This window comes from Adelges cooleyi, unplaced genomic scaffold (genome assembly GCF_023614345.1).
Source record: "Adelges cooleyi isolate 19-005CV unplaced genomic scaffold, UGA_ACOO_1.1 ACOO_flye_CR_arks_rails_tigmint_CR_PRNA_23, whole genome shotgun sequence".
In the NCBI taxonomy this organism is placed as follows: domain Eukaryota; kingdom Metazoa; phylum Arthropoda; class Insecta; order Hemiptera; family Adelgidae; genus Adelges; species Adelges cooleyi.
In genome coordinates, this window is record NW_026095893.1 from 7,220,634 (window position 1) to 7,239,610 (window position 18,977).

Genomic DNA, 18,977 nt, shown 5'->3' on the forward strand with positions numbered 1-18,977 from the left:
ATGTATGTTTCACACACAAATATTAAACTAAATTTAAATTACAAAAGAACTTACAATATAAAACATTATCTGATAAATTTATTAGGGACTTTGTTGAGTGGGGCTCACGCTTTTCTTTAGTTTAGTTGCGCTTACAAACGCCGCGCCGTGTAGGTACGACCAGTGATCACTGCGTGCCAAACTTTAAACTTTTGAATTCGAATCGAGTATTTTTCTGTATAAAATAATAACACTTGTGGTTATTTCTATGAGGTATCCAAACTGGGTTTGGGCTTTTTTGAATATTCCAACGCGTACACATATACAAGCGCACGAGCGGATTCCCACGCCGCCCATATATCACCACTGGCCGGAGGGCTGCTCAAGATATAATATGTATATAACTATGTATGTATGTTGTGTATATCAGCGGGAGTCCAAACTCCACATCCCCGGGCGCATTTTGAATTGCTATTCCCAGATTGAATTAAAACGCCATTAACTTTGCATCGTGCCGGGTTTACCCTACATTTTTTAACACCAAACCGAACCGCACACGGTCAAACGAAACATACCGCTGCAATCGTCATAATTGTATTTTCTATCCGTCCTACAATTTATGCATTTATGATTTTTTTTTATTCAATAAAAATGTAATTACAAACACAATCATACACAATATTCCATATGATCTACAGTCTACACGAATAAGTTAAACTTAATAACATAATATAATATATATAGTAACCATAAATGTAACCTTTCATATTTATATTTTTTTTATACATTAAAAAAAAAAAAAATTGTAATAATTTTTATTGATATTACCGATAATACAAATAATCCGATAGTTAGCATTTTTATACATACTACATTGTAAAAGTTATTATTATAATTTATAAATCATAGTATATATGCATCTAGCAATGAGTAATGACTATTCAATATTCATCTATACACTTGGCGCATTACAAATTATAACGGTACTTTGAAATATGATGTGATAATATTTTTGCGAAGTATGATTTTGTTAAAGCACTAGATAATGCCCTAATGGGGATGATTACTTAGAACGGTTTTTCATTGTCAGGGTTATACTGTATACATACCATTCATATTAAATAATATAATTTTGTTCTTATCGCTATAGGTTAAGAAGATTTCAATATTTATTCATGCTTAAATTTGTTCACATTTATGTTTAAAAATATTTAGTGTGTAGACTTCCTATTTTTTTTTTTTTTTTTTAAACATAATTGAACATTTTAACTACCATTATTGCAATTAAATAAAACATATTATTATGATAATATGAATTTTCGGTACAAAAACCCTTTTAACACATTACTATTTCAATTATTACAGTAGTACAATGAGTATACAGATTTAAAAATACAAAAAAAAAAAAAGATTCTTAAAGCTCATAAAAATTACAATCTGCAGAAATAAACAGTGAAAAGTAGAAACAAATTTTGATTAGTACACTTAATTTTTAAGTCTCATGCTCACTTTAATGTACATCAAGAACAGGTAGGTCGAAGAACATAATATGATTACCATATTATAAATTAAAGAGACGTGAACTACTAAGTATACTAGTACTCACTTAAAAGATACTTTGAAGTAAACAACTGATAATATCAGTGGCGCAACTTTAAAATTTGGGCCCGAGTACAAAAATAACCGCGGGTAAAAAATGTATACTATACGTATAAATATATATATAAGTATATTAAAAAAAAACTAGTATTCGGGTCCCTAAAACGTTTGGGTCCGGGTACAACTGTACTCTCTGAGCCCTCTTATTTACGCCACTGTATATTATACAAAACAAAATATAAATTATAATTACAATGAATGTAATTAAATAATTTCTTGATCTCTGCTTATGGCTTCTGCGTGTTTTTTAGCTTTTAACCTTAAGTCTGCTATACTAGAGTTTTTGGTTATCAGTCTATCTTGATGTAACGCCGCTAGAGTAGCTAGACTTAGTCCTCCAGATGGGTATGGAGAAGGACATAGAACGCCTCGTCCCATAGTTACCGCGTAGTGCAACTGAAATTTAAACAATTTTTTTTAATGTCTTGAAAATAAATTTGTTTAAAACAATATATTTATATTTTTAAATATCATGTAAATCTTCCATCTAAATTTTTTCGATTTATTAATAATAATAGTACAGACACAATAATAATAATGACCAAACCATAAAATAATTAACCTGCCGTAAACGAGACAATAACTAATAGTAGCCACCACTTTTTGTTATTACTCAAAATAAACAGTAATACTTATAGACTTTTTTTTTTTATTTATAATTCATAACCTTATATTACTCAAGGGGAGCTAGCCAATCTAATTTGTTCCCTTCATACTTCCCATCTCTGTATCTCTAACGTTCGATTTATCAGCATCCATTAGATTTTCCTTCAGTTTTTACCTACATTATTGTTTCGTCCAATAAAATAAAAAATAAAATCGTCTTGGCACAGTCTCTCTATTTTTTCCTAATACTTGCAAACCAGTGTCTTTTATATATTATTTTTCATTTTATTACGCATTCCTGATTCTATAATTAACAATATTAACATTTCCTAGACAGTAAATAATTAATTTTTACCCTATAATTCAATCAAAATTTGAGGATCAATCAAAGAAAGTTTTGCCACGTGTGCACTTTGTAAGAATTAATACCTGCTGTGCTGCATTCAAAATGGCCGGATCGAATGCAGAAAATGCGGCTGCGGCCGTTGTGCTAAACTGTAGCTGTGGCAGTCTGGGTACGTTCACGTAAGGAGCAACCCGACAAGGTTCCAAAGGCGTGGAGACATTTTGCTGCATCATTAGACCTGAAAAGATCGTACAGATAATTTAAAAGAAAAATATAGAAAGGGGGTCGGAATAATCACTGCCAACAACTTATTGCTTTGTATAAAGTATTATGATATTTTAATTCGATTAAGTATTATTTTAGATAATATATTTAAAACGTATAAGGCCAAAAAATTAATAACAATACCTAAATAAACAGAAGTAAAATTGTAAAGTATAATACAATCAAAGGCATTATGTGCATACTAGGGTTTGTAAAATGTTGTATGTAAATAGGGCAGCACATTGTAAATGTTATTTTTTATATTATTATTTTATAATATAATTGATAATTTTTTGTTTGAACAGTTGAACTATATGATTCTTATAAAAAATCGTATTACACAATAACATTAAAAAAAAAAGGAAAAACATAACAGTGGGCTTAGAACAAAGTGGTGACGGAGCATATTAGGGGTTAGGTCACAGGTTTACAGACAGTACGAGAAATATAAGCTCGTAGTAATATAATGTCTATGTAGACGTATAAACTAAGGAGACCATATAAGATATGACACACATACACTATTGTATACAGGGTGTTCACAGGTATGAAACCCACAAATCTCCATCTTTCATATTTTTGCTGCGTGTTATTGCAATGATTAGTAAACGATCGTTCGCCTCGTTGAAAAAACAAATGGTCTAACAAGTAACAACGTAGAAAATTCAAGACCGACAGGCCAGTCGAAGAGTACTTTACCGACTGCTATAAATATATATATATATATATATTATGTGTGTGTGTGTGTGGGTGTAATAAAAAGTAGCACGAGAGAAGAAGACGGCGGAGAAAGCGTGGAGGAAAGCCGGTCGGGCAGATCAGAGGGATTACAAATAAACCATATCCGTTCGTTGCTTAATCAAGTTAAGTGTTGCGTGTGTGTATGTGTGTATGCAAGTGATTGTCACCCGATTGCACCCCAGTGAGCGATTAGAGCAGTCTAAACGGTAACCTCCGAAGGCCTCTCTCGCCCCACGCCCGAGGGCAGTGCAAACCGACGATGACGGGAGATGTTTTTATTCAATTACACACATACGGACACAATTGGAACGCGAATGATTCACTCCTATATTTCGGTGCCAATTGTTTCCACTCCCTCGGCCTTTGTACAAATATATGTGTGTGTGTGTTGCGCATCCCTTTTTCACATTACCCGTCCCCGCCGTCCCCGCCGTCTCGGCCTTGCGCAATCCGCGTAGTAGTAATATACCGCTCGTTGTTTTTTGGGCTCCGAATTATATTATTGTTGTTATTAATGATCGAGCATAAAATGTGTTGCGGTACGTTAATCGCGTTTGTATATGATTATTGTGTACTGCCCCTTGACATTAAAACGAAATTATAGTTCTTGCCACCCCCACCCCCCCGTCGACACCACCGCCGCTCCTACCCGTTGATAAGTACGATTTATTACCAATGCGACGCGCGGGTGCTTTGTTTTGTTTTTTAATTTTTTTTTCCTGTGCCCGTAGTTAAACTTAACGAATTTCAAAAAAAAAACGCAAACGGGTAATAAATAATATAAAGGTCACGTGAGTATTGTTTAACTACTATGTGTGAACATTTATAAAAACGAGTATCCGATTTTTAGAATATAATCATGAATAAACTTTTAATTATAATGATAATTATAAGACGGAATAAATTGGGGCGGCAGAGATCATGCGTCTACAGCAATTATTATAGCTGGAAGAAATGATTGAAAATTGGTTATCGTTCAGTCAACATTTTTAGCAAATCATACTTTTTTTGAATAGTAAATTCAATTTATATTTATGGAGGAACCGTTTAAGTTTAAAGAGTTCAAAGCGCTTTGAAATATATTAAAAAAAGGTAAATATTTAGTAATTTTATAATACTGTCAAATAATCACATTTAAAAAAAAACACAACATTTTAATTATATAACATTAATTATACCACCCTGTATAGTGAAATAGTGAATAGTATTAAAATCCGGTTCAGCCATCGTCCGCCTATTGGTAACGTAATTATTGGGTTTTAATGTGAATATAATTAATGCATTATATTTATGGCAGGAAAGTAAAAGACTTTTTGACGTGAATACGTTAGTAAATTTGGTGCCATGTATAAAAACTTGAGCGTTCAGACAAACGGTTGCAGTATCATTTGATAGATTGTTTCGAGGTCTCAAATGTACAAATTGCGCTACACGAGTCATTGGGCCATTGAGGTATGGGAGAGGATGGCGCAAAGGTGAAAGGATGGTTTTTATTTACCTCTACTTAAGTCTAAAAACTATTGGATTGATTATTTGCGTTTTTTTTTTCAATTTTTGGATAATTCCAGAAAGTACAGCAAGACTTATTAACGTAAATATGAGCGGTTGTAGCTCTGACTACAACCTAATAGTTTTTTTGCTCATTATCTGCGGATCCATAAAACAAGTATGTACTAAATATAATTTAAAATATCAAAATAGAGTATAATATGATGACTTTACCTTTGTGCATTTGGCTTTCGTGTTTTCTACATTTGGCTCGTCGGTTTTGAAACCATACCTAAGTAAAAAAAAAAAATCATAGTAAGGGTTAGTTAAATGTACTAAATAAGTACAATTCAATTAACGGGTTGAAATAATTTTTAAAATTAAAAACGTCAATTTCATTTGTCATTTAACTAATGATTTTAATTAAATTGTATAGCCTCGGCAATCATAGCTATTGACTTGCTGGCCATTGGTATTTTGGTTGGTTTGGGGTTGTACATGTTAGACACGTGCATTAAGACTCCCATCCGGGATCAAGTGGCAACAAACCAACTGTCATTTAGCAGTAATTATAATAATGTTAGTAGTTATTTGAAGCTTTTTGAAGGTTTAATATGTTATTGTCAATGTCAATTTATTATCTACTGAATGGCCTTCAATCTTTATACAACAAATTACTCGACAGTTAACCGGGATTTATCCAATAATAATTAGTCTAATAGCTTACGATAGTCTACTTATATTTAATATTGTGTAAGTAATACTGACTTACTTGTACCCTAGCTTCACTTAGACCAAGCCGTTGACTAAGTTCTTCTCTCATAAACGCATCAGGATAATGCGTTTCGTCAAAAAGCCTTTCTAGTTCGTTGAGCTGTTCTAGTGTGAAATTAGTTCGACTACGTCGCTGTTTATTGGACGATCCGGGATGTTTGTTATTGTTAAGTTTCGATTCGTCAAAACTTTGACGATAATCATCAGTAATATCATCTTTGGACTTTTTTAAATCTGTAATTAAAATTATGTACCAATTTACTAAAATATAATATACCTATACATAACGAAACACATCTAAGGAAATATTGTTGTATTCATAAAAATACAAGATCATAGAAAACATTGAAATGTTTAATCCAATAATAACGATAATAATGAATGACACATTATGCAATATTTATAAATTCTACTCTTGGAGTATTCAAATACTTGGGAAACATTTGTATTGTTAAAATATAATTACATAAAATCAATAGCCCGGCAAAAATACTATATTTTTAGTTGTTTTTTTAATTGGACGTATCAAATTTAGATGTAGGTTTCACTTTTATGGCGCAGCTAATTGACTGTGGCTAGACCCCTTATCCTTATTATTGAAACCAAATATATTTTAAGTATTTTAATCCATTTTTAAATTAATACATGATAATATTATTTTAATATTTATGGCATATAGAAGTTATACCTTACCCTAGTGAATATTTTATTAATATAAGTAAGACATTTTTTTTTTAAAGAGGAATAACATTATTTTTGTAAGTAGAATGTTATGGAAATTAGAACCTGAAACTGACTAGCGCTTGTCAACCTAATCAACAAAGTATATTGAAAATTAAAATGGATTTTTACTCATTAAATTATTATATCAAATACTAATAATAGTTATAATCGAATAAATTGAAATATTTTGTTTGTTTTTAATTAGTCGTAAGCATATAATTTATAAAACATAATGATTTCATGTTGATTTGGATTATTATTTATTATTACTCTAATCTAAAAAATAAAAATACTTCCAATAAAAGGGAAGTTATTTTCGATTACATACTCGGCTTAACGAATTAAATGTATTTTCTCTAGATAGTCTTTCATTAAATGTCTTGTAGTTTAGCAACGACAACTGTATATACGCAAATAAATATTTTAATTGATTGTCACTATCATTGCGATTTTTCAGGAGATTAAGGCTTTAAGTACCTGCTTTCGAAGGGTCGTCTGAGTGAAGTGGAAATAAAATTAATTTGGATATGTGCGTTTAATACCATTTGGCAAATTAAACACGAGCGCGCAGAAGCTATTAAATGCTATTAAAAAGCTTAGCTTAATCGCTTTCTTTATTTCATTATTCATCTTCTCTCCGGGTATCTCATCATCCCTATTTTTTTTACCCTGATTTGTAGCTACTCGTATAGCTCTAACAATTATTTAATTTGAGACACGCCTATCTAAACGATTGCATTCCGAGCGTGTACATTAAATACAACAACTTACAGGCGCGAAAATAGAATACTATGACTAAAAACACTAACAATTATTTATTTACAATAAACGACAAATGTGTCATGTGTGGATAAATATTTAAAAGTAATAGTAGTTAGATGAAAATGATTACCTTCTCAGCTTCGCATTGAAGCGAAAAGTCTGAGCTCACCTATAAAAGATTATTTATTTATTTTTTATTGATCAAAGTTAGTACAGATAACGCGCACATGTAAGAATTTTTTTGGTAAACCCTTATGTTTATGTTTTTGGTCTTCTTTGTCTTTGTTCTTAAAATATTTACTGTTTACACACATAACAGGATCATTTACATAGGGAGAGAACACAAACACTGAATTGTGTTTATTTTTTTAATATAACGTTATTCTATTGACATTAATCTTGCTGTACAAAGCACCATTAAAATATGTTGTGTAATTTATTCAATAATACTATGTTTTTATTTGTCTGTTAATTAATTTGTCGCTTATTAGTTTTATCAAAGTACAAATTACGTAATACTTTTTGGTTTATATTTACTAGTAGGTTAACATTAAAAATTATATCGTCCTGGGAAACCTGCAACAAACGAAAAACTACAGTAAAATATATAGTACAGTTAATATAATATCATTATCTGTAACTTTTTTAAATTTAATTATCAGCAGATCTTGTAGGTTTAATAAACAAAAGTAAAATTTATTTTGTTTATATAAATACAAACAGGTTTAAAAAAGGCGTTCGCTCTTATGGCGAAGAGGAGAGCGTTGCTCGTTGTTTTATTGAAGTAAATTGAATTAGTAAAACTGAAAAAAAGATGAAAAAAAGTATGCGGAAAGGGAAGATATTATGGTGTAAATCCTTCTTACAAGAATACGATTTTTATTATGAAATAAAATTACGACGATGAGACGCTTTGCTGGAGTTACGGGGCAATTAATTTAAGTCTGCTGCCCTGAAGTACTCTGGGGTGTAGTTACCAAGTCCCGCCCCTCAGTTAAGGCTTTAAGACGTTTTATTTTTCCTCCGTCCTCGTCGTGCCCTCTCCATGTCCTGGATTAGTCTAATCCCATTACTTTAATTAAGAGAAGAATATAGATATAAACGGACTTCAGACGGAGAGATGGTGAAGAGGCAGGGAACCAGAGTAAGAAAAAGACAGATAGCTGAAGAGAAAACGATTTCCCAGTGCATTAAATAGCGCTTGTGTTCGTTTACACCTTTCAAACGTGTATTAATTAGTTACCTAAACAGTAGGTTTACCGTTCTTTCGCGTTCATTGAAAATGCTATAAATAGTTACTATAAATAAATATTAATGGTCGCTTTTTCATTTTTTATTCAAATCAAGTGAGAAAATTATTATGGTTATTTCTTAACACATACTTATTTGTGTACCCGAGATGTGATCAGGAGACACGACTACTGTCAATTTACACTTTATTGTTTTTTTAATATTACCATTGAGTATATATATGTATATAAATATTGTACAATATATACTCAATGATATTACGAACACTCGACAAACCTTTTTTATATTAATGAAATATAATAATTTTCACTTACTGTCTAATTGTCTTATATTTTAGGAATTTCGTTTAGAAAAACGTTTTATTTGTCACACATACTTTAATGATAAAAGTAGTAGAAGTTATAATATAATAAAATAATTGAGAAACGGTTTACCGTCATTAATTTTACTATTATTATATTTAATTATGAGTTATTTGTTTTAAAAAACTGTCTTACCAACAATTAACACCTTACCAGCAAAGTTGATCATTATTTAATTCAATCGTATCTAAAGGTGATTATTAAAATAACACTTTTGTAATCAAATAATATATATATATATTTATATTTATTTATTTATTTAACTATAAAAAATAGTTTATGCCCATGGGGCAATAGAGTACAGGATAATATTTTTTTTAAATTAGTTATAAATCATTACAATAACACTAATTAAAAAATTATACAAAAATATTTAAACGACATTATTAAGAATCATTTTTAACCTGGCTAAAGGAATCGTAAATAAATCCAAGTTGTGATCATGTATTGCTTTATTAGAACCCATTAACATGCGATTTACCGGAGAATAATAACTATAGTTCTGTTTGTAGGAGGATATATGAAATAGTTGGTTTGAGCGTAAGGAAAAGGAAGAAGCATTAAGAGAAACAATATTTAATATTTCAGGACAGTCTATAGTATTATTAATTAGACCATGAATCCAACAAACATCTGCAATAAATCGACGATGAGCTAAACTAGTCAGTCTAATATTAGATTCAATAACTTTTAGATCTGTACCGACTTTGCCTATTTTATATGCTATCATTCTTAAAAAAAAATATATATATTTTTTTTTTTTTTTAATTAATACATTTTTATTTGAAAAATTAATTTTTTTTATTCGGATATATTTTTTGAATACTTATCTAATATTCGAAATGGTCGTTTTTAGTAGTCATCAAATCTCTCTTAATTCGGTTAAATGTGAGATTTTTAACCAATTTTTTTTATGGCGAGTAGATTGAGTCATTTAATTCCCCAAAGGCGAATACGAGTGGTGGCCGCAATGTCGGTCAGGTAAATAGGTATACCCACAAAAACCATTGCAGTCACTGACTAATCATCGTGCGTCCATGACACATGACATAATTATTATATCACATTTTGTAATGGTCTCGTTAAAAAGTTCATACCTGTAATGCAATTATTTACAACGCGCGCAGGTGTGTAATGATAATGATTTCACCTAACCCTCACGAGGTCGGTTTGTTTTGCAGTGTATGTTTGTACGCTAAAAAATAACAAACAAACAAACAAAAAAAAAGCAAAATAAATCCGGCGTTGTAACCGACTTCGAATTAATAAAACGAATAAAACCTAGCGGCAAACACAGAACAGGAGGGGAGAGCGGCAAAAAATCCAATTTGGTATTTTTGCTCACTGCAAAAACTACAAAGCTCTAATGAAATTTGGTGGACGCCATGCACTCAATCACCTACGCCGCCAAACAACTTTTATTTATATATATGTACCTACGACGTGGCACGATTGTTCTGTCTTTTTTTTTTTAAACAACCCCAATCCACATTATTGCGTTGCTTTTTCCTTCTTTTTTCTTGTTTTAAGAATGCACTTATTTCGTATGTTTAGTAGATATTTTACACCTATTCAATTACCCGTCTCCTATACAGACAATAAGCAGAGTGCGCAACCCAAAATTGCTGAGTAGTAATTACAAAAATTGTAAAAAGACGCCATAGCTTTCATAACATTATTTGATTCTTGTCAGAGGAATAAACCAAAACTGGCTCACTATTGTAGGTCAACACTGTGATAATATAATAAGGTAAGGTAAGGTTAGGTTTAATATATCAAATAAATGTGAAAAATGGTTTTATAGCATTACACAATACACAGGGATTACACACTAAACTTTACGCACACTGCACAAAGACATGTGTATTTTTATAAATATCTAATCACAAAATGCATATCCCAAGATATGCTAGTACTACCTGTAAAATGTAAAGATCATTTTGTGAAAAGTGGTTACTTTCAATATAGAATAGATAGAATTGATAGGTTGCAGACTCCTTAAAAACATATTCCTTAAACCATCCCTACCCTGGAGACAAATTCAAAACTTGATTGGGAAGTGAGGTAATGTTAGGATACACTTAAAATGTGATATCCGTAGTTTACTGTTGATTGGATGGTACTTCTCTAAAAATCATCCTGTAGCAAACAGTTCTGCTATACAATTCCAATGACATTTTTTTAAGCAACTTATCACCGTTTCAGTAGCGGATTTTAAAAGGTCATGTTTATGACTGATTTAACCATAGCACAAGCCGGGGTATGAGGAAATGGCTATTAAATTATTTTTACCTTTGATACTGAAACATGTAAATGATTTCGAGAGACAAATTTTGTTGACCTTTAAATACCCTAAATGGCCAATTTTTGAGACAAGCCAAAAAATAATGATAATGACTAGTGATATGCCATAGACGCAAATATAACACTTTTGGCGAAATGACCCACAAATGTATGATGAAGAGAATTAAAACCGTTTGTACACAACAACCCTGTCTACTAACAAAAACGAATAGCGTTATAAATGTTTAACGTTTTTTATGTCCATATTGCTTTGTACAAATGATTGTGTAGAGCATAAATAATTTATCTTGCTGCATAAAATCTAAAAGTAAACGTTACCGGTTACTTAAAACAAGACAGATATTGGTCATTGAAGACCTATAAACAGATATCAATAAAAATACATTTATTAAGATAAACTAACATTTCTTATTTTTACTATCTTATTTCTAAGTTTGACAACTTTAAATTTCTTTTTAAGAAGATCTAAAAAATCGTTCACTAAAATACTGACGAACAACGATTCAAGTTCTCTGTGGTTTTGTGTTGTATAAAATTTGAAACACAAACTAAGATATTAAGTATCATAATTCGTGCTTTGAAATTTAGGTAATTATTTTGTTTAAACTTTTTATCACCATGGATAACATTTGGGGACTTATAGACTACAGTTTTGAAATGAGTAACTCTAATAGATATAACTTAATATTGTATTAATACAATTTCTTATTGTTTAGGACTATAGTCTACATAGTAACATGTGGATATATACGTGTTAAATATAATATTTTGGTAACTAAATTATTTTGTGGGTATTACATAAAATTAGTTCTAAGTATCAATTAATATACCGTATAACATAAAATTTGGAATAAAATACTGAAGATCATGATGTACTTCATCAACATTGACTTAAATTAAAATAGATATGATAAAAAATCGTTATAAAATATTATCAACATATGTTGATTTGAAATTTAAAAATATTTTAGTCAATAACGTCCGAGCTATGGTAACAAATAAAAGACAATTTAACCCGGAAATTAAACATTAGTTAATGTATCGTCGGGGGCTGTTGGTTTTATACCACTTTACTTGACACCCGGTTTGATCGAGAGCAATCTACTCAATTTTTAAATAGAACAAGACTAAATACTAAAGACTAAAATCTATATTAAATATAAACGAACGGTTAGTGTATGAATGAATATTGTTATAAAACTAATTAAAATGCGTTGCTGATACCGTGATTACAACGGCCAATCAGAAGATGATATAAGGCACACGACACGACAGACGACGTAGCTGTGATACCGCCTTTAAACGTTGAGTAAAATTTTCAAATTCATATAACTTTTTAATAGATGAGTAAAAATACAAATTTTTTTTTCAAATTCTTTTTTAAATATTATTCTTAATGAAATGATTGTCTTGAAAAAAAAAATGTAACAAAAAAATAATTAACAAAGTAAAATAGTTAAGTGCAATAAAAAACGTGGTGAATCTCTAAAATATTCACTAGAACAAAAGTTATTTTATTTGTCTTATCTTTGTGGGACACCCTGTATATATATATATATATATATATATATTAATAAATATACATAATATATGTACATATAATATACCGTATACGCTATGTGTTATAAGTTATAATTTTCTTCATTTTATTTTTATTTTTATTTTTCATACAATAACCTATGGACTCGGGCTATATCATATATGTATGTTAATATGTACTAATAATTTAATAATAATAAACAATTTACAGTTATGTAAATTAGTATAATACAAATTTAAAAAAAATGTTTTTTATTAACAATACAATCCTAAAATATTATACTTATATATGAATAAAATACGGTGGTTCGAATTTCGATCTTAGGCCTCGCGTTTATAATTTGCACTGGGCTTCGCAAATCGTATTTCAAAATACCTTTCGGTCGATACTAATAGCAGAGCGTCTAGTAGGATAGTAGATAAAGGGAGTTATTAGTTCATGTATAAGATCTCGGACGTTCTGTTTAGGTAGTCTAAACTTAGTAATAAACTGACAATCGTTTAAATCTTAATAACATATCATGAGTTAGTTTGTTTTACACTAAAATAGTTCTATATATTTATTTAAATTAACAATAATTACCGTCCAATGCATTTTCAGTGGGGTGAAATCGTCGTTTTTCATACCCTTCGAGTTCCAACTCCACAAGATTTATAATCATTTGCAGATGATTTAAATTAATCAATAAATCCATAATTTCCCAAATAATCGTTAATATGTATGCTCAAAATAATAAATTAAATAACAATTTATAATAAAAAATAAAAGAACTAGAAAAAAATGTTTTATGATTTTTAACACGTGGTATAGGTGAATTGCTAAGTATAGGCTAGAGTAGACGCAAGCTTTTTACAAGACTATAAACGGTGCACATACAGCATACTATACCATTGTATCAATACAGTTGCATGGAATTTTGTAGATACTGTATACGTATTTGATTTATAATATTCTACCTGTAATAGCAGATATAAGGACCCGGTGACGATCTTCAGGCAAAGGCGAGCTTGCCGGAGTCGCGCTGGACGCTACGCGATGGTCGCTTTGAGAGCATTTGTCGTGATCCAATAACGCCTGAACCGGCGGCGGCGTTCCGGGAGGTGATCTCGAGTCGTCTGGGTCGATCACTGGGGACAGAGATGACGCTCGCGAGTCCATGGTCAGCGAGCCGGCGGCCGCACGAATACGTGTAGGTGACGACAGCGGTAAACAGGTGCAAAGCGTATCGGACGACAGCGACGGGCGACAACTCGGCAAACCTCGCCAACTGGTCCATGCGGGGTACTACGGCCTTATAACGATAACGCGTTACCGCGCGATTACATGTCGATTGAGCACCGTGCTCCGGGTAAACGGGTGCACCGCGACGGCGTTGTTATTGACACTCAATCGGAATATAATGTGCGCGGGTTTTGTGTGTGTGTGTTGGCGCGATCCAGTGTGCGATTTAAAACGGTAAGAGAGATTTCCCTATGTAAACACGGTACGGCCCTTTAACCGCGGTTGCCGGGGTGACGAATGCGCGAGGGGTGGCCGAGGTTGTTCGCTCGGCAGGGGGGCAGAACAATTTAACGCGCGGCCATTGGGCGTATGGGCGGCGCCCGCCCCAGTGGTTTTATTTATTAAGTGCGATGCACAACGGAGGGGTCCAATTCATTATCGACAAATGATCTCGGGTCCGCCGGTTGGGCACAATGAATTTGTCACTGTTTTTACAACCACCACCTCCAGCCGCCACAGACCGTCGCGCCGGAATCTTATGTACCTACGCCACGAATTGTCGCCGCCGCCGCCCCTGAACCACGAACACCTTCGCTAAAGGCTTCCTGAGACTTCAAAGCGGTACCGAGACGACGGCGGAAGCGGCGGTGGTCCCATGAGGTTCGCATTGAGGGTGATTGATATATACCGGGATAGGATTGTTCAATTTCGATATTGCCGTTTCGACAACTGCTACACCGCAAATAGGCGTCTGCCAGATTGAAATAACATATATTTGTCTATTCAAATCTTACCAACCTTTTTCACGTTTCCTCCTCGTTTTATTTGAGTAAGAAATATAATTCAAATAATAAATTAGTTATAATCTAATATTGTCAATTGGCGTTTCGATAACATAAGCGATTTTTAATATCGCAACAAAAATAAGTTTTAATAAAAAATCTGAAATAATAACGTACAACGTTAAGCAAAGACCCCAACAATTAAGTTCATATTCAACAACTAGATTGCATAGGCAAAAATCTCGGTGGCGGGGGCGAAGACCCATACGATCGCAAAGTTATGCCAAGAAGATTCTAGAAGGTTTTTTTAAAATTTATCTATTCGCATTTCACTTTTCCACTTGTACAAGAATGTTAAGTTCTTACTTTTTATTACTAGCTTAAACTAAATTGACGTAGTATTGCAAGCCATATAGTTTTGTATTCCCGCGGCTGGCCGGGAAAAAGTAGAAATTTGGATTATAATAATAGTAGTACGAGTACTGAGTAGGTATAGTAAAATAATTTCAAACCAGACCCGACCACGTTTATTGTTTTGTTTATTATTTTACTACAAATAATTACTTTCTCATCATTTAAACGCCGTTGGTACGAAAGAGCTACTTTGACCACTCAAAACGCTCATGCTCACACACCACCTACACCCACCCCGACTAAACTCTCAAATTATAAATGGGCTAAACGTTCACACAACTAGTGGGTTGTTACTACACGAGTGGGTGGCAGTGGTTGCAGAAAAAATCGAGAGTATAGCGACAAACGGAGTTCCTTTTTATTAATATAAATACCGGGTGATTCTTTTAACGCCCTACACTAGTTTACTGTTAAAATAATTAAAATTTTGTAGTATTTCATTTTGAAAATATTTTATTTATGTTATAGTACATTATTAGAAAATATTCAAATTTGTACCTTGTTTATTACTTGCTAGAGGTTTATCAACTTTTGAGACTTAAATGGTAACTTATATGTTTAATTTAATTTTTTTAATTAAGAATAATTTAATGAAAAAATTAACTGGTCGATAACCAGTTTTGAATAATTATTATTCAAGCTATTTAAAATTTAGGAGTGTGGTTGAGAAACGCGCGCAGTTCAGAATATAACTCTACTCACCAGCCTTCGTCCTGTTCTAAATTAAAAATTTTAATAACTTTAAAACTATTTATTCAAAACTGGTTATCCCGACCAGTAAAAATGTTCAGAAAATCATTTTTAATTTTAAAAGTTAATAGAATATTATATAGGTTATCATTTAAGTTTCAAAAGTTGATAAAGCTTTAGAAAATACTAAAATAGATAAAAATTTAAATATTGTAATAAAGCATAAACAAAAATGTTTTCAAAAAGAAAAACTAAAAGTTATCAACTATTTTAAGAGAAAACTGGTGTAGGGCGTTAAAATAATCACCCGGTATATATTGATGAGGTAATATTTATAAACTTTACAATATTATGCATTTATAAACTTCGCAATAGTAAAAGTGAGGTTAATTTATAGGTTTTTGGCTACGTTATGGTTATGCTTGTGTATGCTATTACCGTTTTTTCTAAAACACCAATATTTTTCGTTTAAACAAATTGATCAAAAATGTGCTTATAAATTACATCGTTTTTAAAAACTAATGATTCGATCAACATACTAACTATGTAATATATTCCGACATCGTTAAATAGACCGGCCTGTTAAATTTATTAAGCGCGTTTAGTATGGTATTAGTTATAGAATAACGATTGAAAGTCAAATAAAGCCATCAGTTGATCCGAAACTATGCGACTCATATGAAATGACTGTTTACCCAGTCACGAATGAATGTACTTGCAAATATGTGAAATACTGTTAAATATTTGTAATAAAATTCTCAAAATACACAAAACTCACGACTCATAGTAAACATACATACTTGTAATAACAAACAACATGCAAATTGTATTGAGCATATTTTTACCGGTTGCATTAACAAAGAGTAAGAATCCATCATTTACTATTTCTTATGTGTTAATTTATTTTTATTTTTTTGGTAAACTTTTAACATCATAAATACTATTGCGAATACTTGTTCAATATAAAGTAGAAAATTAAAAATATAGGTCACAGATAACCTACAACTAATAAATGAAGAAATATTTGAAAATTATTTTTGAATTAGAGTATAATACAATTATAGAATTTACATACTTCAAGGTGATCGTTCAACTTTAAAAAAAAATTAAAATCACGCACTGTTTATTTAATGGTTAAAAATAGTAATTAAATTAAAAATCGACTTAGGTGTCACAATTATTTTGTGTAAAAATATATGTATAACATTAAATAGGTATTAGGGTAAGTACATTAAAAAGCTAAGATAAATAATACAAAAGCAGCATTTTAAAAATAAATACACATTTACAATTTTTGCGTTTATTTGATGGGAAAATACTATGGATGTAATATTATTATTTATTTGTATGATATTTAGAAAATAGTTCATGTATAATTTTTAATTTCTTGAGCAAACATGATGTGAAAATATTGTGACAGTTTTATTATAAAAAAAAGTAAATGTAATAGTTTTTTAAATGAAATATTACTCAAAATAATTATCGTTGTGTGCAGCTTACTCAGTTATATCCAGGGCCCGAAAGTTCATGCATTTACGTATTTTTACTTAATGGCAGGGAAAATAACTAGGCGAGTTTTAAATTTGAATTAGCTACCTACACTATAAACTCTAAATGATTTATTTCAGTTTTATTATTCGTACTGAAATGTAGGTATAATTGAATAATTATAATTATAAATACATAGAATTTCGTTTCCAATTTTTACGCATTTTTTTCTTTATATTTTCGATTTGTGTAACATATTATAAAAATGTCTTGTTAGCAACCAACAAAAAAAGAGAAAAATTGTTTATGAAAAAATAGAATTATAAATCTAGTTATAAAATAAATTAATATATTGTTAGACGAAAAAGAAAGTTAACAATTATTTTGTTTGTATAAGATGTTTTATTTGTGATTTCTAATGTGACAATGTTATAATTTATAAATAATTGTGTACTAATATAACATATTTTCACTAAAACATGCAAAAAACAAATAATAATAAAAGAAAATTAAATACCTAATACTGAAGCGCATCTGTGTCATAATTGATTAAATCATTTCTAGCACATAAATGCATCTTTCAGTCGTTGTTAGAGCATGAAATTCCGGTCCCTAAACTAACTGTTATTATTATAACTTTGTTTCACATAGTCGACTGTTTGCATAACCCGGTAGGTGTGTGTGTAAAATATGCACTGAACATACATACATATACATATAAATATATGGTCATTATATAGATAGTATAACGTCCAGGCCAAAGTGCATTTTAGCACTTCTTGACTCGATAAAATTTAATTAATTAAACCACCAGCAGTTTGCGTATAGATTGCTTAATCAATGCGCTCACTAAATATGACAGAGTGGTACTACGGTGTGTTACCCCTACCCAATGGCATGCCGATTTCCTCATAAAAGGGACCCCCTAATACCCGGCAAGACAGAATGAGTGAGTGAGCTCCGGAGAGCGAGTGAGAGAGAAATGTAAAAGCGGCTCCCGCCCGTCCCATATTAATGCTCTCGGTAGGCCGCTCAGTTTTAATTACGCCGCCTAAGTATAAGACGCCTCCCAGATCCACCCGCTGCACCCCGCCCAGGGTTTACGTCTCGCGCATATATTATAACCGTTAATTTTAATTAAACAGTGCGCGCGTCCGGCAATTAACTAATGAATTACACGGTGGTGGTATAAAACGCCCAGTACTCGTAAACACTTTTACGGGCCCGCCCGGCGACCCACCGAGATCCGTGACGCCTCTGATATGCCCATCAAAGTAAACGTGTACAATACGCAATCCACTATAAAATAAAGCTGTTTATGTATAAAATATAATAATATTTAGATAGCCGCCGCGTGTAATATAATCATGTTGTACACGCATGACGCACACGCACAAACGCTACAACAACACACTGTGGTCAAATCCGCCCGACACGGTGATCGAAAGGTAAACAACAGACAGAGCATTAAAGCGTTTAATCGTGGAAAAATTGTCCAAAACGATTTTCGATAGAATGTGGCAAATGACTAGCTGGGAGAACAGAGAAAACCGCTTCTTCCTATTAGTTCTTGACTCTTAGTC

The 18,977-nt window shown here is 31.6% G+C and overlaps 1 protein-coding gene across 1 annotated transcript; it reads right to left on the bottom strand.

The window, feature by feature from the left end:
• Window positions 1–1,437: 1,437 nt before the first annotated feature.
• Window positions 1,438–14,176, bottom strand: LOC126835270 (short stature homeobox protein 2-like). The gene is made up of 5 exons (XM_050567745.1): window positions 13,756–14,176; window positions 5,856–6,091; window positions 5,318–5,375; window positions 2,674–2,828; window positions 1,438–2,034 (listed from the first exon to the last, which is right to left on the bottom strand). Exons 1-5 carry the CDS (start codon window positions 13,955–13,957, stop codon window positions 1,843–1,845), a joined length of 843 nt encoding a protein of 280 aa, XP_050423702.1. The 5' UTR covers window positions 13,958–14,176; the 3' UTR covers window positions 1,438–1,842.
• Between the last annotated feature and the right edge of the window lie 4,801 nt (window positions 14,177–18,977).